Source organism: Apus apus, chromosome 5 (genome assembly GCF_020740795.1).
Source record: "Apus apus isolate bApuApu2 chromosome 5, bApuApu2.pri.cur, whole genome shotgun sequence".
Taxonomy (NCBI): domain Eukaryota; kingdom Metazoa; phylum Chordata; class Aves; order Apodiformes; family Apodidae; genus Apus; species Apus apus.
This window is the reverse complement of record NC_067286.1, coordinates 8,598,032-8,623,376: the sequence shown is the minus strand read 5'-3', so window position 1 is coordinate 8,623,376 and position 25,345 is coordinate 8,598,032. Positions and strand designations below refer to the sequence as shown.

The following is a 25,345-nucleotide window of genomic DNA, read 5'->3' as shown; positions in this document are numbered from 1 at the left end:
AAATCACATCTGAAAGCTCTATTATATCCATAAATGTAAAGTCAAATCTGGTAGCAGTGACAACAGAAAATCATTAGAACAAGATTCAGTAAATTTAATTTGAAAGGAAGTAGAAAGAAGATTTCTCTAAATTAATAAAAGAGGTTTCATTAACAGTCAAGTATCGTAACAGCAACGATTTCTGACTGTACACGTTTACCATATTTTTAATCTAGCAGTGCTCCTTCCCATATTTATGTCATTCTGCCTTCTTCAGCTCAAGCATAAACTTTTTTTGTATATGATGCATATCTATGCTAATATATGAACAGAAATGGTCATACACCAAAGACCAGCTTTCACACAGGTTGCATCAGGTTTGTTATGCCCAAAAAGAAATGCCAGATCTCTTTCATAGTAAGCAGTTAGAGGCAAATGGGTTAAGAAGCCTAAGAATATACTGTGATGTACACTGTTCTTTCTGTGGATCTGGCAGTTGCATAACATCTGCACCACAGACAAAGCTGCTTGTTTATTATGTAGGGTCAATACATTTTGCAACTAATGTAATCAAATGAGCTGATGAGCATCAGATGAACTCAAAGAAAACATTTGATTAATGTACAGAGTTTTGAGCAGGTAACATACAGGTCTTTTTCATCCTTTATACCTCCATCTTATACAACCTTTAAGAAGAAGTCCCAAATTATTGTTTGGAACACCCTGTACTTGAAACTAAGGCTATTATATAATCTCAGTGTCTAACTATATCATAACCCAATTCTAATTCCTATAAGTACTTTGTATAACCTTTATGGATAATAAAACTGGGTTACTGAAAGAATGTCAAAGGAAGCCAAGAAACTTAGCATAGTGAAAAAAATACCCTGGTCTTATGCATGTAGCAAATACAGAAAACATCTGTGATTATCTTAGTAATACTGGGATTTATCACAATGTGTGGGCAGATTTTCTTTAACAGATAGGATTAGTAGGGGGTGGGGTGGTGTACTAGCTACAGTTTCTTGCGTTCTTTCTACATCTAGGATTCCCTCACCATCATGCACTGAGAGGCCAGAGCAAAGGGATCAGCAACAAGAGACAAACTGCTACCTTAGCAACCATTTAAAATACCTCCTTGATGCTTTCAGAAAGCATTCTTCTATTAATAGTAGAAAATAGATAGCTGATTTCCCTATGAAAGTTGCCTGTTGCTCAAGAGAGGTTGCAGTATAAAGTGTTTCTCCATTTTCAGCATTTGTTTGCTATTTTATGTCCCCCTTCTCTGCTTTTCTTCTCTTTAAAAAGCAGTAAGTTAGCTACAATAAGTTTGTGACAAACAGGCTAAACCAACCAGTATCAGGTACAATTAAGTCTCCCATACAAGCAGTCAGCTTTGCTCCTACAACTGGTATTCAAAATTTAAAAAAAAAAAAAAAAAATAGTTTCAAGAGAACAAAACCCTGATGTGTGCCTGACAAATCATAAATAAACACTGGCAATGCCCTAAGTAACCTCTACTGCACCACTGACTGTATCAAGATATATAATCATTGAAGTTACAGAACAGCAAGTACTAAACTGCTTCTTACATACTTATTCTTTTGAATGTTTCTTTTGAAAAGAAGTGCAGGTCCAAATGAGCTATGCCCACCCACAAGGAAAAAAAAAATAAAAGAGGCAAGAGCAACAACAGTGCCTCAGTTCACACAGATGAGAATAATTGGAGCCTGGTTCAGTCTGTGAAGTAAACAGAAGCTGGACGAAGGCTTTTCAATTTACACCTACAGCCTACAAATTAGTAAGCAGTCTGGTAGGACGAGCTTGCCAGAGATTGCATAATAACCCTACCCACAGTGACAATGCAGGGAATGGGGAACAAAATGGTAGCTCTACACCAGCAAGGAATTTCCCTTTCTAATTACTGAGTACCATGAAAAGCATTCTCAAGAGCTAAATATTAGCTTTTGTGCAACTGGATCAGTAATTTCTTTACTCGTTTTGATTTATTTTTATGTGAAAATTAGTCAAAATAAGCTATTTAAATAATAAAAAGTAACTATACATAAAAAATAAAAAAAATGTGCAGTAAATATGGCTTGGGAAATTATTTGGTAAAATAAATATATATATATAAAGCTCAATGGGTTACAACTAATAACGGCTTCTTGAAATGTCTTGCTTGTATAAGTTTCCATTATATACTCACTTGCCTCTATCAATCAAAATCAAAAGTACCTAAGCCAGAAAATTCTGCTTTTGCAGTACATCTATGGTACATTCATATCCTGCCCCTTACACATATACAGCCATGAGAAAAGTAAAGTGGAACACATGATTTTCAGTTTTTCTCACAGTAACTGAAAAGGGAGACAAACTAGAGCAGAAAGGGGGATGGTTGGAGATAAATAGTTAAAAAAAAAATGCAACCCACCTCTGAGGAATGTAATTATTCACAAGTAATTTTTCTATCCCTTTCAGTTGTAGATTTCCAGCGTGGGTGATTCCCAGCAATAAGTCCTTCCACAAGTTCAACTGCTTGGAGTAGGAGTCAAGAATCATTTCACAAAAAAAACAACTGTGTAACTATATTCAAAAGTAGAGCATTATTTCTAGATATACCATGGCTTGAGAAAAAGCCTGATTCAGAAGTGGTCTGGGATGACACCATTATTTGCTTATGGCTGCTCTCTTGTGTCTCCCTGCTAGAGACATGCAAAAATGAGAGGTTCAGGAAAGGACCTGGCTCAGCCAGTGTAGAAGGCAAGAACTCTCATTTATGTTAAGGAAATTCTGATTTTAAGGATTAAGTTGATGAAAAGGTGAAGCAGAAATGATCTTATCTTCTGCATAAAGCAAAAGCCAAATCTCTTGGCTTTGTCTGATGATTAAGATGCACAGGTACCAGGGCAATTCTGTCAGAGAACAGCTGAGCAGATGAGAAATTATCCATAAAAGCAGGAGTCTTGTAGCAGTCATGACCACAGCCAGGAAATCCACGCAGGTTTGGATCAGTGTGATCGGTTAACAGAAAAGTTGCAACCTTTGAGAACAGACTGGCCTGAATGTACATCTTGCTGGAACAAACAGGAAGAATGAGGGAACTGTGTGCAGTCACAGGGCCAGGATCTCATTGCAATTACTGAGACATGGTGGGATAGCTCAAATGTCAGGAATGCTGCCATGAATGGCTACATACCATTCAGGAAGGACAGGCCAGCCAAGGCAGGGTGGTAGAGTGGCTCTTTATGTACAAGAGCACCTGGCACGTGTGAAGCTCTGCCCAGGAGAGGATGAAGAACCAATTGAGAGCTTATGGGTAAGAATGAAGGGACAGGGTAATATGGGTGACACTGTTGTGAGTGTTCACTACAGGCTGCCTGATTAGGATGAGAAGGTCAATGAGGCCTTCTACAGACAGCTGAAAGTAGCCTCAGGATCACAGGCCCTGGTCCTCGTGGGGGTCTTCAACCACGCGGATATTTGCTGGAAAGGCAGCACAGCTGGACACAGTCCAGGAGATTCCTGCAGAGCACTGAGGATAACTTTGACTAGATCGGTCTCTGGAGGTGCCTTCCAACTCCAACAATTCTGTGATTCTGTCACTGTTCACTGGGACAGTGCCTCAGGATACCTTTGAGAAATTATAGTTAAGTAGTGGATGAGCACTGGGAACCCCTCCAGCAGAGCTTCACATTAAGGGAAGGAGACAGCATTCAGGTTATCATTAAGCAAAGGCTGAGGTGGATAGCAAACAACTGAAGAAAACCACAATGTGGGGAGACAGACCAGAGGAACAGACAGACTGGCCTTATGAGGAGAGGCTGAGGGAGCTGGGGCTTTTCAGCCTGGAGGAGGCTGAGGGGAGACCTCATCACCCTCTAGGAACTACCTGAAAGGAGGTTGTAGTGAGGTGTGTGTTGGCCTCTTCTCCCTAGTGACCAGCAACAGGACAAGAGGAAATGGGGTCAAGATGCACTAGGGGAGCTTCGATCTGGATATTAGAAAAAAAAATTTTCACAGGAAGAGTGTTGAGGCATTGGAACAGGCTGCCCAGGGAGGTGGTGAAGGCATGTTAAAAACAGGGGTAGACATGGTGCTTCATAAAATGGTTTAGTGGGTAGGGATTGTAGGGTGGGTGGTTGGACTTGATGATCTTGAAGGTCTTTTCCAACCTTGACAATTCTATTATTCTCTGATTCTATAAATGCTGATGACTGAACTGGGTCCATATGTTTGAAGAGATCTTTCTGTGTAAGTACTTCCAGTGATATCCTTATAATCCCAGAGTTCACAAATCAGGATGAACAAGGTCACTTTATATTGAAGTGATCCAGCATCATACTGAATGAGACATGTTCCTGGATTTCTGCAAGAGTAGGCATGAGAGGAAAAGCAACATTACATGGCTTTTTGGATGAGGACTCCAAACATTCTCAACCGGATCAGGGAAAGAAGACTTCTTAAAGCTACATCCAAGCTTTACTTTGCAGTTTTCAGAGAAAATATACACAGAAAAAAAAAAATAATCAAACATCCTAATCAGAAACGTGTCTGCAAAGTCTTCTGAATAAAGACTAGCATTGAAGCAAAGCATCTGGTGTGTTTAGCATGAGAAGATATATAGTTTTCAGTTGTATGAGGCCCTGTATATCATTCTGAGGACACCATTATGGATTTTGCACTCATGACTACATGAAGTGAAATGACTAAAAACATCTATGAAGTTATATTAGGATAGAGCAAAGGGCTCACATGTTGAATGCACCAGAATCAAAAGATACAGTCATTTCCCTAAACGGGTCTTGCATCATTCTGATGCAGAATAAATACACTGTGAGCAGATGACTAATGATGCTGGGTTGTTAGGTCATGAGAAAGGTATCACAGCAAAGAGAATAATCAATCACAACTGTTCAGGACAGCAGTGGAAGCTGAAACAGTATCCCTTTGCAAACACTGAGAAGTCCCTACCATCATTAGATATAGAACAGCTGTCAAGGGGATGGACTGTCAGGGTAGACAGCATCTAGATCTAAGAAGGGTACACAGGCTCTCTGGAGTAGTGGAAGCTAAAAATATTGTCACTTTGGTAATAGAAAATTGCCTTCTGAATTCAGAAAGCAGTTCTCAAGAAAACTGGTATAGCAAGCAGTACATTTAGTCTGGTAGCAATTAACTCAGCAATGAGTTGTGATAAGAACTGACTTGCCTCGCTTGACTATGAAGCCTAGAGGAAAGATTTTCCCTACAACAGCCATTCATGTGTGATTCAGGTAGGTAAATTCTTGAATTTCAAAGAGCCATTTCTAGGTCACCTGAACCTCTCTGAAGAGACTGAAGGAAGAAAAAAAAAAAAAATTTAAAAAAGAATGAAAGAAAGAAGAACATTTTTATTTAACTGGGACACTTTCTACTGGCATATATGCACCTTCCTCAAAAGTCCAGAGGACTGACCACAGGATTCCCTTAAAGTAGTAGAAAAGTCTGCACAGCTTAGAGAAATTGTCAGGTTCAGCCTCAGCCTTTATCATCACCCTCACCCACACCTTTCACCCTTCCTCCCCCACTCCAAACCACTTGAAGTGAAAAGAAAGCACATTATGAGAAAAGATTTTCAAGAATAGTCACAATGCTGTGCTGCTATAGTCTAGTCACTGCAGTCTGGTAGCAGGCAGTGCTCATTTGGAGAGAGGTGGCAGAATAAGCACATATCCCCAGAATAACCCTTCCTTTTAAAGCCCTGTGTCATTACCAGGGCAGCATGATTGTCCACATCTATAGCTATCGTAGTTAGGATTACAGGCAGTGATAGCTGAAGAAGTCCAGATCAGTACAGAACACCTGATAAAAGCTTTGTAACCTGATGTAAAGTGGAAGTGCAAAGAACAGACATTTGCTCTAGGGTCCCAGTGATTGGAGTTGACACATGGAAGGTTTTCTGATGCTTCAGAATGGCAAATAACTAGATCAGAGGCAATTCCTAGGGCATTAAAGAAGGATAATAGAAGCTAATGAGGTAAGAGTGCTGATCTTTCTCAGTAGAGACACAAATAATCTAGAATAATTGATTAGTACCTTAGATGAAGCTGGTAAATAAATAGGAAACCAAAAGGGAGATCTAGAAAGGAAAACCTGATGGCAACATTATGAAAGAAAGAGATTTTGAGTAGACATTTCAATGAACCCAGAGTCTACATACATCTAGAGTTATAATCCCTGACAGTTACCCTATGATGACTGCAAAGCATCTGGCTGTTGCCAGAGGGTTAAACACCTTTACTAAAATTTCTGGCCCCAGTGAGGTGCCCTGTGAAGAAAGACTATCTAACACTGGAATAACAATGAGTTAGGTGGATTACCTGGGTTGGAGAAAAGGTGTATTTGAAATATATTCCTTTAGAGTCACTGAGGTGGACACGTCTTCTAAAACATTGCCCAGGGGAGGAACATAGAGCTTCTACTGACTCACAAAAGAGAGTTAGTGGGATCTGTACTCCCAGAATCAGACTTTGGCTCTGAATGAAATAATTGCAAAACCTGCAAAGAGCCCTCATAAGGTGTCAAATGGCCCCAAGTCCAAAAGGCCCATAAGGGGACTCAGTGCTGGTGTGCCTGAAAAGCAGACTGGAGTCTTCAAGGAAGAAAGGGGCAGTGCTTCCAGCATCATTTCCTCTCTACTTCTTCTCATGGAGTGGAGCCAATTTCTTAAGTATCATGCCAAATTCTAGGAAACAATTCTCTAATGGGCTTCTCTGGGAGCCTCTTAGAACCAGAGAGACTTGCGTTTTCATGCTAATCCATGGAACAAAATATTCTTTTTTAACAGGAGATTTCATTAGGCAGTTCTGCTATTTTACCATGACATGGTCTGACCCTGCATAGGTAGGCTGCATGCCTTGGCAGACTTTAAGGCAGGCAGAATTTAGACTTGAGATAACCTGACTCTGATAAGCCTTGGATCTGAAAAGGAGCCTGGAGTTTTAGCTAACGTATCTCAAGAGGCACAATTCCTGGTTTTCAGCTTTTTAGGGTGTGTTTTTTTTTGTTTGTGTGTTGGTTGGTTGTGGTGGATTTTTTGCCCTTTTTTTGGGAAGGGGGAGTGAGAGGATTGTTTTGTTCTGCATTTTAAAGGAGAACTTGAAACATTAACAAATAAAATGTTTGTTTAGGCATAATCCCTTCCAAAAAAAATAAACTCTTGCTGTGACACAATCATCATCTCAGGTCATTCTAAGAAAGTGCAATTCTGCAGCATGCAAACAGAAAAAAAATATCAGATATAAAGGGAATAAATAAGATTAGATTAAACAAAGAAAGAGGACTAAGAACCACAGGGCCAGAAGCTAAATGATCTTTTCTACAGTCATCAGAGAAACAGGAAAAAGAGTGAAGAAAAAAAAAAAGCAGAAGAGGAACTAAAGCTAAATAAATAAAAAAGAATTTCAAATTTTCGAAGTGATAGTAGTTACATATCAAGAAAACCCTAACAAAAGGGACTTCATCATATTTAAAGTTAAGCTGGCTGAAAGGAAGTCAGGGTTATACAATCAACCTCCTATCAGCATGAGCATGCCCTATCAAAGGGGGGCTAGGGGAAAGAGGTCTCTGGTTTGAGTGCTCAGGGTGTGAATATTTAGCACAAAGGTACGTATAGGCAAGTTTTTCAATATGAAATCAATGGTAATGAACTTGTTCAGATTGATTTGAATGCCCATGTAAAATAATGCTTGTATATGTCTCATTACACAGTGAGCATAACTGTACTGGGCTATGTACGTATTAGAGACTGAGTAGCACTGTGTTTGCATCTGCTCAGAACTCCAGTTATGAGAATACAATACTAAAAATACAAATACTTGTAACCAAGCAAGTCTTCAAAACCCCAAAGAGTGGACACTGCTCAGTGTTCTCTGTGCAATCTCTGCCACTGCCTGACTGTCCCCATAAAGCAAAAGTTCTTCCTTATAGCTGGCCTTCACGGGCCGTGTTTCAGCTTGTACCTGCTGACTCTCAACCTCCCTGCATCTACGGTGGAAGAGCCTGGGCCACACAAATCCCAGAGGGCTTTCACAGGAAGCCTCTTAGCTCATTTCCTATTAGATGGTAAGTCAGGCACGAAAACTCACAGAGTTGACATAAATTGTCATCAGAAGCAAGTGCCTAGGCTGAGAAACTGAAACCCATTTTCATTCAGCAGTGAACTAAGTTATATTGTGAGCAACTACAATTTGACTCTTATTTCCTCTTTCTAGATGTGTGTTAGCTAGAACTTTAGAGATCCACTATAATAAAATACACAACAAAGCAGTATTCAGACATTTCTTATATTTTCTTATTTTTACTTTCTGATTTTATGGTTTCAAAAATCAATTCTAAAAGACATGGCAACTATGTATGCAATCAGTTGAGGGAGTTCCCAAAGTACAGCAAGCCAACATTTAGTATAAGCAAAAACTGGTAAAATGTTACAATTATTGTTTTTTTGCCTAATTCAAACACAAGCCAAAACCAACAAAATAAATGCAAAGGAAGGATGCAAAAAACCCTGTGTGGTTGAAACATAGCTTGCTTTTTCTACAGCCTCTTCCGTAGCAAATAATATCACAGAGCTACCAAGTTCCTTGTGCTCATCACAGTTATTTTAAATTATCTTTTACTGTCTGAAGGAAGACAAAACTGTCTTGAGACAATTTTTAATGACAACCTTGCCAATAAATGATTAAAGTTTGTCCAGTGAATCAACAATTTTTTTATTTAATCTCATTGAAAGTGTGCATATTTTCCAGTCAGTGCTAGAACTGGCTGTGGCACCTACTTTTCTTCCTTTTCTTTTTTTTTTTTTTAAGCTAATATTTATTCCCTGAGTATCACAATATGGAAATTGTGATACTCTAGGGGAAAAAAAAAAGAAAGTGTTACAGTTTTAATAATCAAGGACAATCCATTTTACCTTAGATGAATTAGAGCTTGTTTTGCCATTATAAAACTATTTTCTGTCAAGAATAATATAGACAATGATTCTTATAGAAAGAAAAGTCAGAAATACTCTTGCAAATGCAAAAGACAAGGAGATTTAAATCCTACAGACTCATTTCATTTCTGCCTTCTCAGTCTTCAAATCACATATCTGACATGTTCTGATTCTTTCATATATAACATACTCCCGTAATTATAGCTTTGGACCACAAATTTAATGACCGTGTACAGCTATTTCATACTGATTTATCTCCTGCTGATAGCAGAACTGCTGGTCAATACTTAGGAAGAAGAATTTTCATGTAGGGGTTTGGATGCAACTGCATTCAGCTTCTTTTAGGGGGTACAGCGCCTGTCTCTTTGAAACAAAAGTACACAGCTTTGTATTCTTTTGTGTTTGATAAATGTAAAGTAGGTATTTACGTCACAGCCACAAAATTGCTATGTTAAATGCCACAAACAGTGTCCATTCTTCTCCCCATCATATGTCACTTGGGGATTATGTTTCCTACTTGTAATGTCTCAGCCATCCTTCTTTAAAACCATGAAACATTTTGTCCTGGTTTGAGCCAGGGTGAAGCCTGAATTTTTAATTAGGTAAGAATATTGTTTTCATTCACTAGTGTGAAGAAGCTTTACTAAGAAACCTAAACTATGTGGATTCACAAACTGAAAATTTATCCTCCCCTGATCTGCAAACTATTGGTGATTGAACATTTCACATCAAATCAGAGTAAAAACGCATTGCTTCCACATGCTTCTAAAGCAGTGAGATGAGTAGACTCAGTTTCACTGATAAGATGCTGGGAAAGGGAATGTATAGAATGCACGTAAGAGCAAAACACCTGAAAGTTCTGAACACTTCTTAAACAAACCTACAGCATTTCATGCATCTCAGAATAAGCCATTTGGAATACAAGGTTAAAAAACCACATCCAAGTTGAGTGCAACATCAAGATTGCATAACCAGAGCTTTATTTTTAATATAAAAAACTTAATTAAAAAATTGCAGTAATTTTTTTTTTTTAATATACGAACTTGGCTTACAAAGAGCTAATAAATCATGAGACATGGCTAAAGGCCTTTTAAGACTGCTTCTTTGAAATGCAGTGTATCAACTGCTTAAAAAAATGTAAGATTCCTATAAAATGCTGGAACAAAACAACTGAGGACCTGCTTGTAAGAGCTTGTAAAAATACCTTTAATCTAAAAGCTCTGTGAAGCCCAGGCAGCTAAATACCACCAAAAGAAATGGTCACCAGTCAGCATGTCTTTGAAAACACAGGCAATGTTTGGGGCTATTGTTTCAGGGTAAACTTAGAGAAGGAGGACTTAACTAAAGGACTTAAACTTACCTGACTTATCTCACTACTAATCCAAGTTTCCTTCAATGTTTTCTTCTTCAGCACATATTCTTGCTTTTTTAAATACCATAATTTAATTGAAACCTTTGCTTTGATTTTGCACTGGTGGGTCATTAAACTCAAGTGACATAAACTAAGAATTTTATTCACTCTAGAGCAAAGAAAGTTGAAAGGACACTTCCAGGAGCACTACTATGACAAACACAATTAACACTATCACAGAAATAGTAGACATAAGAATCTAAGAACTGATTTGTCAAAATAACACTGTATCTAATCTTGAGTCTTTATGACTCAGTTTACCACTGTACATAAGCAAAGCAGGTAACACTTGCACACAGTATTTTATATTGACTGTTTGTCAATAATGTATTTAATAAAGTCCACAAGCAGCACCAAGTTTTGGAGGAAAGGTGAGCCACCTGGAAGGACAGGATTGTAGGTCAGAACTTTCTTGATAAAATGAAGATGCAGTAAAGATGAAATTCAGTAAGATAAATACAAAGCTCTATACTTAAAAGGAATGAAATGCAGAGACAGAAAATGAAGAACCATGATGTAGGCAGCAGTACACGCAGAAAAAGATTTAGGACTTTTATCATGGACCAACCTATACAATACTGGGATGCTCCAGCAATAAAGGCAAGTTGCATACACTGAGAGGATTCAGCGTGAAGACAAGAGAAGGAATTATGATACCTCAAAGGATGATTATATCTAAATTCTGCATTATTTTATGCTGAGGGTCCAGATTAAATATTCTGTGTAATATAAACAAGACTACAGTCTCAGCTCAAGTGCAGAAGTGGCAAAATTGAAAAAATATGCCCTACAATGACAATATGAAAATTTAAATTAGAAACAGGCAGAGAGTGTGTGGGATTTGAGAGAGAATAAGGGAGGTTTCGGAATAACAGTCTCAAAGTATCAAGAAAATTCTTAATTTAGGAAGAAAAACTGATAAAAGAGCAATTTAACCACCAGTAATGAAGATTCAGTTTAGACAGTAGTAAAAGCTCTATAAAGCTTCCCTTAATTTTTGCATAAAGCATATAAAAGTGTTTGAACACACCAACTGGAAAGAAACAAAATTATTGCTGTTGAACACTTCTTCAAAGCAGATTCGGACAACGTCCACCAAGCATGTTCCTCTTCTTCCAAAAAATGAGGAAGAGAGATGAGAGAAGGTTCAGCACTAAATCTCTATTATTCTGCATTATTTACCAGAGTAAATGTATTACATTGCATATAAATGTTGATTAAAATGGCCTGTATAGATACCGTTCTGTTGTCAACCAGTGCTTGGCTGTTACCCTCGAGTATAATTTACCTTCAAACAAGTTGCAGAGTTACTAACCATTACAAAAGAGAAAGATCAGCAGTTTGCATGACAACAGTTGGGAATGGCTTGTGTAAATAGGCCAATGGGACATGATATCCAAAGCTTTCAGAGTGCTGCACTGTGGCACACCCCCCCACACCCCCCCTCGACTTGTACAATTACCACTGGCATAAGTAACAGCCATATTATTATATCCCAAAACTTCTGTGATTGAATTTGGCAACTCTAATTCCCCAACCATATTTAATTCAGCTATTTAACATCTGTTTGCGTGTTTGGGGGAGTCAATGTGCTTTGTTTCTTTTAAAGCCAAATTGTGCCTTGGGTGTGATACAAGGATAAAGAAAGAGAAGTTTCGCTGCATTAAATAAACCAACAACAGTAAAATCAGATTTAAGTCGTAATTTGCTCAGAGGAAAACAGATTTAGAAGGATGGCATCCAAAGCACACTTCTCTGAAGGTCTCTACTCCACAGCAAGTACAAAGATTACCCAAAAAAGTACAGAAAAAAAAATACCTGTCCAAAAAAGAATTTTAACAGTTTGCTATTTTTAGGATCAAGACCCTTCAGTTTAATGAGTAATGAAGAGTGACCATACCCGGTGACTTGCACAGTCAGACAAGAGTGAATGAGCCATGAGGAGGTTGTAAAAGACAGAGCAAAGCCCCTGCACGGTGAACTCATGGCAGCCACCTACTGCACACTCCTTCTTTGCAATGGGCTGCAGAACTCAACCTGTTGCTGCATGATTATGACCACTGAAAACAATACTTTTCCAGCCCGAGTGTACTATGTCCATATCAGTCACTGGGATGTTAGTCCTTATATAACACCTTACTACTCTAGCACATGCCCCTCTACAGTAGTTCAAAAGTAGAGTTCAGTTTCTTTTTGCGATTAAGGAATTTTCACTGAGTTCTGTTCCACTAGGTATGTCCTCCATCTAAGCATAGGTGAATACAGAACCACGAGTGGCATGAAGTTATTGTACACACAGGTGTTTTTGTTACTCTGCACAGCTGTTTAGACACCATTAGGATCTTCACATTATAATAAAACACAGTGCAAACCTTTGAACTAAACTTTTTTTCTCCTCTAGTTACCAGCACCCAGCCATGACAGCAGAGATCAGTATTTAGAACTGTAAGCATTGGTTGGACATTTAGATAAGAACCTTGAATCTGTATCAACACAGACAGAACTGCCAAGCAGTATCTGAATGAACCTCACTTAATTGTGCTCATGCAGGATGAGCATAATGAGTACTGTTTGTGCCACAGATAAAAAAATTTAGGTATAGATAAAATTAGAAACTCTTCTGCCAGTTAGAAGAATAATTATTTCAAATTACAATTCATACAATAAGGCTAATTAAACAAGCTTCCCTACACCACAATCCATTGGGCTTTTTTTTTGATCTATGTAGAAATTCCATTTGCATCTCGCTCTGGTGACTTCAAAATTCCTCTGTACTTCAGCAAAGCTTAGTGAGTTTCTCAATACCATATGAGTGAGATGCATGCCTGGCCATGAAGGCAAAACTCAGGCCAAGTTTTTCCCATTAGCTACAGTTACAGGGATTTTAACAACTGAAATACAGAAATAAACGGTGACAAGTTTCTTCTAAAATAGATTAAGCACCACCATTTCTACTTCTTAATAGTAGCTGATGTCTTAATTCTAGCTTATTAAGAAAAAAACACAAAAGAAAAACTAAAAAGCCACCAAAAACCACACAAACAAAACAAGCAACAACAACAGAAATATTTCTCCCAAATAATATCAAATAATATTAGGAAATTGTTTAATTTTAAGGAAAATGCAGTTATTCCAACATCAAGTACGTTCTGACTTATGCTGTGTTTTTTTACAAAATGTATGTAAACCAGAAAAAGGCCTCTAGGCAAACTCAATACGAAAACAGGGCAAATATGTCTGCACAACATATTTGCTATATACAAAAACCAGAAGATGCTACATGAAGATAAACTAGGATTAAGTTGACTTTTGTTTCCTTAGAGATTACCAAAATTCGAACTTTTGAGTATTCCCCTTGAAAATATAGAAATGCTTCTTTGAGAATGAAATCTATATATCAGTATTAAAATTAGTATCAATATTATTACCCATATAACAAACACATTTCAACAATATGTCCAAGTTTGGAAAGTCAAATAGAGAGCAATTCCTCATCTGAGAATCGACAAACCTACAGAATTTCTACCTGCTTTCATAAATATGATGTGTATTCTCAATTTCCAGAACTCTTTTCATGCAATGTGATCTTGAAATAGCTAGAAATACTGTTTTGTGAATCATCACTTTGGATTCTGATCATTAAAAACAATGATAAACAACATTTCATCTCAGGAATGTTTAAGTGCTATTGAGCATCAATAAAATGGCAGAATCTTATTTTTGACTGGTGAAACAGACACTACAGCTGTTGCAAATGCACTTCTCAGAGGCATAATCTACATCTGAATGGACAAAAATATCTAGGCAAAGAAATACCAAAAGCTAAATGTATAAAACAAGTTTTGTATTCACTTTGTATAACAAATTAAGGTGTCCTAGGCTCTAGTTCATATAACTCATGCTCATGGTTAACTGTAAGAATGAAGGGGAGCCAAAATGAAGGTATAAAAGCTTTGACCTCTTGAAGAGGTTGCCTGGAATATAAAATATGCTGTATTGTTCTGCTGTTAACATCCCACAAACATGTATGCTTCCTTAAGCCTAGTCTGCATTCTGTTGTGCAAACAACATCTCCTTTTGAGCCAAGCATACAGTAAGGAAAACTCCTAGAGGTACAGGTCAAGGAAAGTTCTCTCACCTGAAAATTTCCTGCATGGTCATCTTCTTTGTCACCTTCTTTTCCCTCCTTGAGAGCAATCAATGTGAATCCTCGGAAGTAAGCAGGAGTGGCAGCAGAAAGTGTCACTGAAATATAACAAACAGAGAAATAATGAAAAAATAATATTAATTGTGACGTAAGCCACTTGAGTATCATTTCACAGTTTAACTTGACAGGTGTGTGGTTTAAGTTGGTATTAACAAAAGCTAGAGCTTTAAAAACATGGAGCAGAGCCAGTCACAATACAGAAACGTTCAGTCCAAGTTTCCACGTAAACTGAAAACCACTGGCATGATGTGAAATACCTCAGCTATTTACTTTTTTCCGCAGATCTCCCCCTCCCCACCCTTTTTTGTTTTTAAAGCAGGCTGCTAATCTGTTCAGATGTCCAGGAGGGTTGTTTTGTTACTTTTCGTTTTAGGACAAGGACACTTACCTGTTTTTTTTTCTTTGGGGTTTTCGTGTTCTGTTCTGCCTTTTTTTCTTTTTTTCACATGTGAGGGAACACCTCCTGAATATTTGGCTTTAGCTTTTGTCCTGCTCTGAGCATAGACAAGGATCTAGGTACTTTAGTACACAGAAAGTTTCTTTAACTGTCAAGCAAGATGACCATCTTGCTTGTTCCATCTCAGCTATGCTTAACTCTGTACTTCAGCTCATGGAGATGGTCGCTCTAGAACTATCCTTCCTTTCCCTTAACCTGAGGGCAGAACAGGACACACAGGACATGAAGTTAAATTCATGGCTAAAGCCGACCTCTAGAACTTGTGCTGCCAGCTCTGATTGCCCAAACATCCTACACGTCAGCAAAACACTTCACACACCAGTCTTGACCAGGAAGAGGTCATTGGATGCACCAGCAGGGTACAAATAATGGAAAACCAACTAATCTGATTTTACCATGCTCAGCATCAAGATAACATCCCTTATTTTCTGCTGGTGAAAGGTATCTCTGGATGATTTTTCTATTTGCCGTCATCAGTACCTAAGCACTACCTTGAGTTATGTCAGCTGTAGCCCTTTTGAACACTATCAGAAAGATGGGATGAGGCAGAGCTTTGAGGAATGACTTTTGGAGGAGTTCTAAAATTACTGAATCCTTTTCAACACCTTATGCGAAACAGAGGTAAAGTATTGGGGAAAAATTATTTTTTAATTAAAGGAAAAAGATTGAAAATTGGACTTCTAGTACCTTTAAATAGCTTTTACTTCAAACATAATGCAGACCCTGTTGCTTGTAGTACACTGTTAGTCACACTCTCAAAGTCTGGACTGGCACAATAAAAACTGAAGAGCCCCCAGAGTTTTAATGATCAAACTGCAACTGCCAATAGAAGAGTATTCACAAGAGACCCCTCCTCACACCAACAGGCCATAACGGGTTGAAACGCCTCACTAAAAATGAGCAATTGCCCTTAAAATATATGGATTTCAGAATATGTCCAGAGTTCACTTGGAACATATAGAAAACTTTTTGATCTAGGAATTCAATAGCGGAATAAAAAAAATGGTATTTGAGGATTTCTGGTATTATGCAGCTGTATTTAGGTCTAAAAGCCATGGTCTTTGTACAAAGACACAACTTTTCTGAATATAGGTCAGAAAAGGATTGGAGGGATACACAAAAGGTTAGCATGCCAGGTTTAGACCTGTACACCTGCAAGCACCTGTACAAGTCTAGAGATGGGCATAATAGCAGTTCCCCCTAGCTGAAGATTTTCAGTACACTTTCATTGCATGGAAACTTACTATGAGGATAAACCTAATGATTTTTTGGGAGAAACAAACTTTCACATTTTATATTCAGGAACTGAGTAGTAGCATAATAGCATTAAACTTTCTGATTATGTTTCTAAATATTACTCCAATTTGTTAATCCATTTACTGCACAATAATTAGCATTATTAGCCCTATTTTGCAAACTTACGCAGTTCTATCTAAACGAAAATTCAGAGCCAGCCTCTCAGCTGCAGTACCTGAGAACAGCACACTGCTGAACTGAACAAGGATTAACACATTACACTTGCTTGAACACTGTTTCTTAGAAACTAATTGCTATAAAGGTCTTTTACATGCAACGATTTTTCCATATAATATATGTAATTCAAAAGTCTGAATCACTATGAGTAAAAGGTTACACCAGAAATACTTAAGTACTTCTGCAAGCAAAGAATCCAGCTTTGTATTGGTTCAACATTTTTTTCCTTGCAAATTTACAGACCAAAACAAACAGTTTTCAAGATTCTAAACAAAACACCTACCTATAAAATACAGGACTTTTGAAATGCTACAAAGCCATCAACAAAACAAAGAGGAAGATAATTCCAAGCCTGACTCATAGTTTTTGAATTCCTGGAGTTGGCCATGCTCATGCTGTGATTGCACAGTCATTTAAGCCAGAATAAATCTATGCTTCCCACAACACAAGTGGTCCCTGCCCTCCCCACCCGCACTGCTCATCTAGCAGCCACATCCACACAGCTGTGCTGCCAGCTGAACTAGGGAACACATCCAGCTGAAAAGTAAAACAAAACAAAAAACCCCAAACTAAGAGTTCAGCTGGGTCCAATCCTCAGTGGTGGGGACACTCAGATACAACTCAGGCTTTGGGAAGGTGATGACCCACAAGAGCAGATTTGACTCATATGGGACTTACATGTCCATGCAACCTCAGTTTAAGGATACCAAGACAAAGCTGTGCTTTGGTCACCCCTGAGCTAGACCAGAATGAACACTAACAGCTGTGCTGAAAAAGATTTCTATCAGTTCTCTGAACTATCTGGCATGATCAGGAAACACTGCAGTGCAAGGCTTTATGTGAGGCACTGCTAAGCACAGAGCCTTGTCATGGACTCTGGACTGCTCATTTCAGCACAGCAGAAGGAGGCTTGCATTGCACAAGCAGCAGTGGGAAGCTGTCAGACATCTGGTTTTCACAAGAGATAGCAGCCCCTCCTTGCGTAAGGCTTGAGAGTTCTCCTTGGGCTAAGCTCTGCCGTTTTAAAGAACAGCTGAGCGTTGCTCACACTGTGTTCACGTTAATCAACAGTCACTGAACAATACGAACTTCCTGTAAAGATCAGTTAAATCTCAGTGCAAGCCTTAAAGTTAAGAATTTTACTTTAAAAGGAAGATTACATATCAGAGTTTCTTTTGTCCATTTCCATGCCCTCTGGCAAATCTCTAACTCCCTTACTAGTTGCACTTTGGCACACACCTTCAACACACTCCTCTTCCCCCTGTGTCCACAGCTAAAGGTGGGGGCATCAAAGAAATTGCTCCTTTGCTTTAAGACAAATCTGACTTAACCCATCCTACACTACAGCATATCCTGTGTTGTACATTGCACAAATACCAACAAATACACTTTCAATATTTACTTTTATACATAATTTGTGAAACATGAGAATCACTAAAATGTTTACAGAATGAGGGTTTATATGTAAAGTATAGAAAAGAGTGTTTGCATGCTGAGGGGGAAGGAAGATATTGAAAGAAAAAGATCCAAAATTCCTTAGAGGTCCCCAAACTAATGCAAAGCAGTGTGCAACATTAACTGAGTTAGTCCTTGAAAACTGAGCTGGTAGACAGACCTACAAGTAGAAATTCTTTTAAAAAGAGAAACAGCATCCACATAGAAAGAATATCTAAGGACTATACTAGTAAAATCCTCATTTTCATCATCAGAATAAAAAAATTCAGAAAATTGTGGAGAAAACTACACCCATTGCATGTTAGCATGTGAAATGTACCCACTGTTGCCTTCTTTGAGAAGCAATTTCACGTATGTTTTTAATATAACAGATGTATCTTACTCCATTTTTCATGGAAATCTCATGCAATCATCAGCCTAACTCTATAGATCAATAAAGCTGGGACTGAGTACTCTCAAAGATCATTACCCATCACACCACCTAAACTTAAGGCTTGTTTATGCCTTGCAAATGCAATGGAAACTTTGGCCTTCAGTGGAAGCAAAAGCAGCTTTATTAAGGTGTAAGTTAACTACCAGGTAGTAGAGGACCTTAATCCCAAGATAGTGTGCCCACAAATCTGGTACTATGGGAAGACTTGTGTACCACGTGCATTTGGCTGCCTGCTCCACAAGGGAAGGGGCAACAATACTGTGGCTTGTAAGACCAGGCAGATGTTGCAGGTTATAGCATCAAGTCCCAAAGCAGATGTTGGAGATCAGTCATGTCACATCCCCTGTGGGACATCAAGAAGCCCACATACATTGTTGCTTTTTTAGATATTAGGGAGGGAAGAAGGATGGCTCCTCAAACCCTGCTGCTACCTCATTTTTAGTTTTCTGAAACAGAAGAAAACTGCCTTTCTTTACTGCTGCCAGTATTTGCAGACCGGAAGAGGCACACACTCATTCGAAGAGGTTATTCAGTGCTCACAACTCCAGAAAGATGGAAAACCAAGACTTCCATATACACAGATCCACCCAAGATTTCCCATTAGGGCAAACAGATCCTGGTTGATCTAAAGGTGAATAACTGCAGGAAAGCCATAAAAATTTTCAGAAAGACAAATGGCAGCTGTGAACCGTGGTCTTCTGATTCCCACACTGCAAGAGTGCTGTGCTATTTCCTCCAGTCGTTGCAGCTAGAGAGTCTTACATGGGTGGCAGGTCAACCAATGATTGAGAGAGTCATGAACACAAATTGGTGTCACTATATCATCATTTTGGTGGAGTATGGCATTGTATGTGCCGTTCATTCCTGTGTTATCCACCTTGCATAAATAGTAGTTCATTCCAGGAGCCCGCTAGGCAATGTGCCAAGGATCCAGATTGCATTAAATCAAATGGGGGCCAGAGAAACAGGCACATTTGGCTCCAACACAATAGAGGCTGTGGAAATCTTCTTCAGTGTTTTACATCTAATAATTTACAGATAAAAAGACCTGCCATAATCCTGCATTTATTTTTATCATTAGTTGGATTTTCTAACCCTTTGCGTTAAACAGTAATAAAGTTCCAGCTGTACTGCAGGATTTCTTCTGAAAATAAGCTCTTGAAACTTTCTGTGATGCTGTTATTTTTAACTATTGCCATAGATAATGTATATACTACAGTAACATTTAGTTATGTTCTCCCAACCATTCAGAAAGTATCCTTATAGGACTATCTCAAAAGCTTATGTGCCATCTGAATACTTCAGTCTTAAATACCAAAAACTTGGGCACATACTTTGATCTGCATTTTAATGTTTTGCTATCAGCTGTAATTTTCTCATTTCCACAAAGCTGCAATACACTGATGTGATTTTATTAATTGCACTCCTAATATCTCCATAAAATTAGTTCTGCTAATTCATCTGAGAGTTTCTTTCCCCCTACATTGCCATGTAATAGAAACTTCTTTGGTAGATGACTGCAAATATCCATTAATGCTTTCATAGAAGTAAACTCCAAAACTTTTTAAGAACAATTATTTTGTCAATATCAAAGAACTTGAGACTTATCTTTATCCTGCTTAATAGATGTATCAAACTGACATGCAACACGAAATCTTGCAGACTTAAGGAACTAATCCTAATGTCTGGAACAGTTATCCCATTTGTGGGAAACACTCATTTCCTCACAGCACATTAAAATAAGGTAATTATTAAGAACAAAATTTAAAAAAAGATAATACAAAGCTACAGGCTGATGTTCAAAACAGGTCAATCACTGCTGCAGATGTATTTTTCAGCCTTTAAGAGAATATAATGGTTATGCTCTGTGCAGACTTTTCTCTCCCTGCCTATATCAAGATTCCCATATTCAGGCAATGGGAAGGCATTGCTATTTACACAGAATCTAAGGAAGGTCGGGAGAAACACTTAAAAGAAACAGTCGAAATTTGTTTTCCAAAGTGATGCCTATCAAGTACATTAGTTATGGTACCTACAAAGGTCCAAATTATTTTCCAACTGCTTCTAAAATACAGAGTTAACAGTATACTCCAAGAAGGTCTGTTTCCAAAGGCATTATCTGGTGAGGCAGGAAAAGTGACCAAAACCTGCCTTTGCCTGTTAATTAGAAAAAGACACTGAGATGTGCTTTGGAAGTTAATTTCAAGAATTGTAAGTGAAATGCTCAGTGGAGACCAAATGCCTTCATCTCTTATTTACAGTGGTCATTAGCACCGTCCCTGCCTCTTTCCTGTTTGAACCATCTGTTCATTTCCCCTGGGGGAAAAAAAAAATAAAGGGGGAGGGATAAACATAAGTGGAAAATGTGGGAAGTTAGGAGCCTGCTGCATCAGTGTTTGCCCATATGCTAACTCATTATATTAACATTCATATTTCAGGGCAGGAACAATTAGGTCCGAGTTTCCTCTTCTTCCTGCTGAATGTTCAAGCTTCTCCTATTCACAAGCTTATATTTAAAGGGATAGGAAGAAATCCTATAGAAGTAGGTAAACGGGGGGAGCGTGTGTTTTGCATGACATCAACTTGCGATCTTGTGCTAGCACTGAGCTGACAGAGAGGATGCATAGAAGAAAGGAAATTACTCTTAATACGGAGTTAACGTTCGGGAGTAAAGTGATACCGTGAAATCCAACTCCCTCTCACTTGTCATGAAAGCATCCCCAATGAAGTAATGCGTGGGAGTATATTACCCTGTCTTAACTCGCGCAGTCACAGACACACGCCAAAAGGGACACAGAGATGACAGGCAGAGACACGTTACAGTTTCAGAGACACTTGTCCTGACCATTATCGTTAGCATCGGCAGTAGAGGATGGCCAACTTACCCCGGTAACTGTTTCCAGGCTTGTAAAATTCTGGATCGCCCTCCACCCTGAGACTAAATTCATTATACCCTTCCCTCCGGGTGCCTTGGGCTCGCAGGATCCGACTGCAATATCCCTCAGATTTCGCGGCTTTCTCCAAGGTTTCGTCAGAAAAACCCTTCGCCACCAAGGGGAAAGTCAACGCCAGAAGCCGCAGGGCTAGAGGCTGCAGATGCGCTCCCATCCTCGGCGCTCCGCACAACTTTTGATGGCCGGGGCGGTGGCGGTGCCCGGGAGCCCGGCGGCGGGGGGTGCCGGGCCGGGGGGTGCCGGGCCGGGGGGCGGGCAGGGCGGCACGGGGAGCACGGACAGGGCGGCCTCTGTCAGCCCCAGCCGGCAGCGACCCCCTGCATGAGGCTGCCAGGTCGGAGGGACCGGCTCAGCGGCTGCCGAGAGGGAGGGGAAAAGCAGGAGCAGGGAGGGGGCAGAGAGGGAGGGGAGAGGAGGAGAGAGAGAGGGAGGGAGGGAGGGAAGTCTGATCTTGCCCAGATCCCGAAGTGAAGTGCTGTTTTGTTTCAGAGCGTGTGATTAGCAGCTCGGTAATGTTTATTTAGCCGAGCTGAATTCACAGGGCTTGGTGAAAGAGCGGAGCACCGGGAACGCTGCTGTCTCCTAGACATCCAGCGGAGCGGCCGGGAGAGCTGCTGCCGCTTGGGCTAAGCACACAGACCTGAAATTAATCACTCACATTCCTGCCAAAGTCTATAGTTACTGTAGGGATAACAAGGCTCAAAGAAATTCCCGACACCCGCCAGCCTCCCCCCCCCTTCCGTCTTTCTCCAAACCAACAGACACAGTAAACATTATCAACTTAATCAGTGCAGATGGACCAAGACGAGCGCTTGCTTTCTGCACGCTTGGCAAGCAAAGAGCATCGGCTGCAGTATCTCGAGTACCACAGAGGAGAGCCATGCAGAGAGGTAGATGTGTCAGAAACACGAGATTCATTTCTACATCATCTGCAACTGTGCCTCTCAGAGTTGCAGGCTATGGCAGGGTACATTCACACACACCACGTATACACGGCAGCCGTGAACACAGTGCACCAAAGTGAACGTGGGAGGTCTGTTCCATCACTTGCAAAAACCCAGATGAAAACAGAAGCAAGGAGAGAGCAGGTCTCATTATTTTGCCTTTATCCAAGGCACACAGAGGCACAAAGACACTTAATGACTTATCTAAAGCTGCACAAGAAGTTTACAGCAGTGGAAAATAAGTGAACCTAGACCCCTGAGGTCCCTAACTCCAGTGTTTTGACCCCCAAATGCTGATCTTCTCTCCCTCCTTCCACTGCTTTGTAAGAGGAGGGGAAAGTCAGAAAGGTATGTCCTCAGTTAGGACCTGAATACTGCCAGGATGCTAGATGTACAAGGGCATAAAATTTTTTTCTAACCACTTTCTTTCAGAAAAGTACATCAGACTGTACCAGACAGATGAATACAGCTGCATAAACACAGCTTCCAAGAGAAAATGGAAAACAGCAAGCAGCTTGAAACCCACCTGGTACCTACTAAGTCATTTGCCGATATCAGACTTGTAAATTTTTAGCTTCCAAACTGCCCCTTGGAAGCTGTTTAGCAACAGTGTTACATGCCACATAAAGGTGTTTCTTCATCAAGGTCTCTGCAAGGATGTTGAACATTTCACTTTCTGGAAGATTACTTGCTAGGAGCTTTATTACTGTAAGCTCATATATATTTTAATCTTTAAGTTACATATTTATAACAAATATAAAGCAACATAGCTTCAACATACACGTTCATTAAAGAAAGTCAATGTTAATAGATGGATGAGATTCTAGCTTTTACTGCATATATAGTTATTGACAATGCTCCTGAAGAGGTGGCAGTCAAAGCTTTTGCAACTGTGCTCTCTGGTAGCATCTAAGACTTAGGCACATGCTTACTTAGGCATCTGCAAAAGTGCCCACGGTACCATCTACATTGCTTCTGCTGGACACTTGGAGAGCCAGGCTGACTATAGAGACTTGCACAGCTAAGGGAATAGTTCAACTATGAAAGGATAACAGCTTTTATAGGTTGCTTTTTCTGTTCTCCTCATCCTGCTGAATGAGGCAGAAAGAGCAATCCTGACTTTCCTGTGTAACCTGCCAGATCATCTGTCTCCACTCAGTCTTCTCCCTTCACTGTTTCCCTCCCATCCAACCTGCCAGAACAAGGGCAACTTGTCCCATCATCTTTAGGGCAACAATATTCAGTTTCTTTTTGCTACTGAAGATTTGAGTTGGCTTGGTTATGCAAGATATTTAGTTGCGTACTTCCAAAGACCCATGTTCGCTTAGGTAATTAACTCCAGTTCATCCACGTATAGGCTTTTGGGTATCTTTTGACCACTATGTTCAGCTCATTCATTTTATGAGAACAATGTTCACTCTAAGTTCTTTAGTCAAATATATCAGTGTAGAAAAGCAAAGCAACACACAACTGAAAAAGACAACTATAACCATACTGGTATAAGATGCCTGTGAATTTGCTTCATTCTCCATTCTTCTAAATTATTTTGCCAAGGTTGATTGTAGAAATTACCTGATGGGAGGAACCACATGCACTTCTGTACAGGTTGCCCTTGTTCTGAGCCAGAGTTCTGGGTTCTAACTCAATGCTCCCCCAAAGATTTAGTGTCAAGTCTTCTTCACAATTTTTTTTTGTTTTGCATGGTATCAAACTAATTAAAAGGTAACTATTTCAACTACTGACTCTTTAAACTTACAACAGATCCTGTATCTCCTACTTCTATCCTTGAATTCACCTGGTCTGTTACTTCTAGTTTCTTTTCTGTATAAAATCTGAAGCGTTGGAAAGTTTCCTAGAAAGGTATAATACAGTGTCTTGTTAAAAGTGAATGCTTCAACTTTGCAACTGATACAGATAAATTAACTTGCGCTGCCTACAGGCATGAAATGAGTAATTTGTTGTAGAGATGGTTTAGAATATGGGCAATGTCATTAAGCATGGACATCCTCAGGGTTTTCTATTTGTTCTACTAATTAGTGCATGTTTGCCTAAAGCATCCAGCATGATGTATCAGTCAAAGACGCATGCAAACTGATGAATCCAACCATCCATGACAAATTTAACAGAAAAAGCTTCATATCTTAGAGACTGCAGTGCTGCTTCTCTTTGTGTACTTTCTGGGATGAATAAAGTTGCTGTCCATGACTATTAGGCATAACAATCATTACTGGGGTAATACAGCATTTGATGGAGCTGTAATGGTTGGAGAAAAGTCTCTACCCTCCCCCTTGTCCCTGCAAAGCAAGCTTTCCTAGCAAACAAAAGCATTTCACAAGGTCCGCAGTCTTTCTAATTTTTTGCTTTTCTGATAAGCAGCTCATTTTTAAATGACATTTGAGAAGACTGCACTAACAACTGCAGAATAACCCTGTGTTGACCGGAAGATATCACAGGTGGCATTTTAAAATGTTTGTCCGTCTGCTTCTATGATTTCAAGTAGCTATTTTAAGTCTTGGGAATTATCTAAAAGGTGATGCGTGCAATGCAATGTTTGGCCATATAACACCTGATTTTTACAACACTTGATTTCTGAGACCTCTAGCCCTTAAAGTAAAGCAGTGCCTCAGGTACTTGTCTAAACTGATTATACGATTATTAGACCCCCTAGAAGAGTCAGTTCACAGAGCAGAGACCAACAAAACTAGCCAATAAGAAACATCAAGGTGGCAGGTGGCCTAAAACTCACAGTCATAAGGAGCTGATAACTTTACTGGGCTGTAGGATTCACATTTCCAAATCCACAACCTGGAAGCTTAAATCCAGCTTTAATATATTACATAAATAAACTAATAACGACAGAGGAATTCAGGTCTTTTAAAAGATTCTGGAAAGAATAATGCCTACTTTTTCACACAAGAGCTGGTGATTAAAGTGTTCCTTCAGGATGGCAGAGAGACAGGGGGTTCAATTCCTTGCTTGGTTTGCAGGTATCCAAAGTGTCATCTCTCACTTCTCAGGAAGCTTCTAGCCATGCAGCTTTAAGTGTTCTGGAAGTACC

The 25,345-nt window shown here is 39.4% G+C and overlaps 1 protein-coding gene across 1 annotated transcript in view; it reads right to left on the bottom strand.

Annotated features, from left to right (window-relative positions):
• Positions 1 to 21,556, bottom strand: part of SPON1 (spondin 1) — a 187,619-nt gene extending 166,063 nt beyond the window's left edge. Inside the window, exons 1-2 of the mRNA XM_051622213.1 lie at positions 21,275 to 21,556; positions 14,503 to 14,609 (exon numbers count right to left, since the gene is read on the bottom strand). Of these exons, the coding sequence (XP_051478173.1) occupies positions 14,503 to 14,609; positions 21,275 to 21,497 (330 nt within the window). The 5' untranslated portion in view covers positions 21,498 to 21,556. The remainder of the gene's footprint in view (positions 1 to 14,502; positions 14,610 to 21,274) is intronic.
• Positions 21,557 to 25,345: the final 3,789 nt, after the last annotated feature.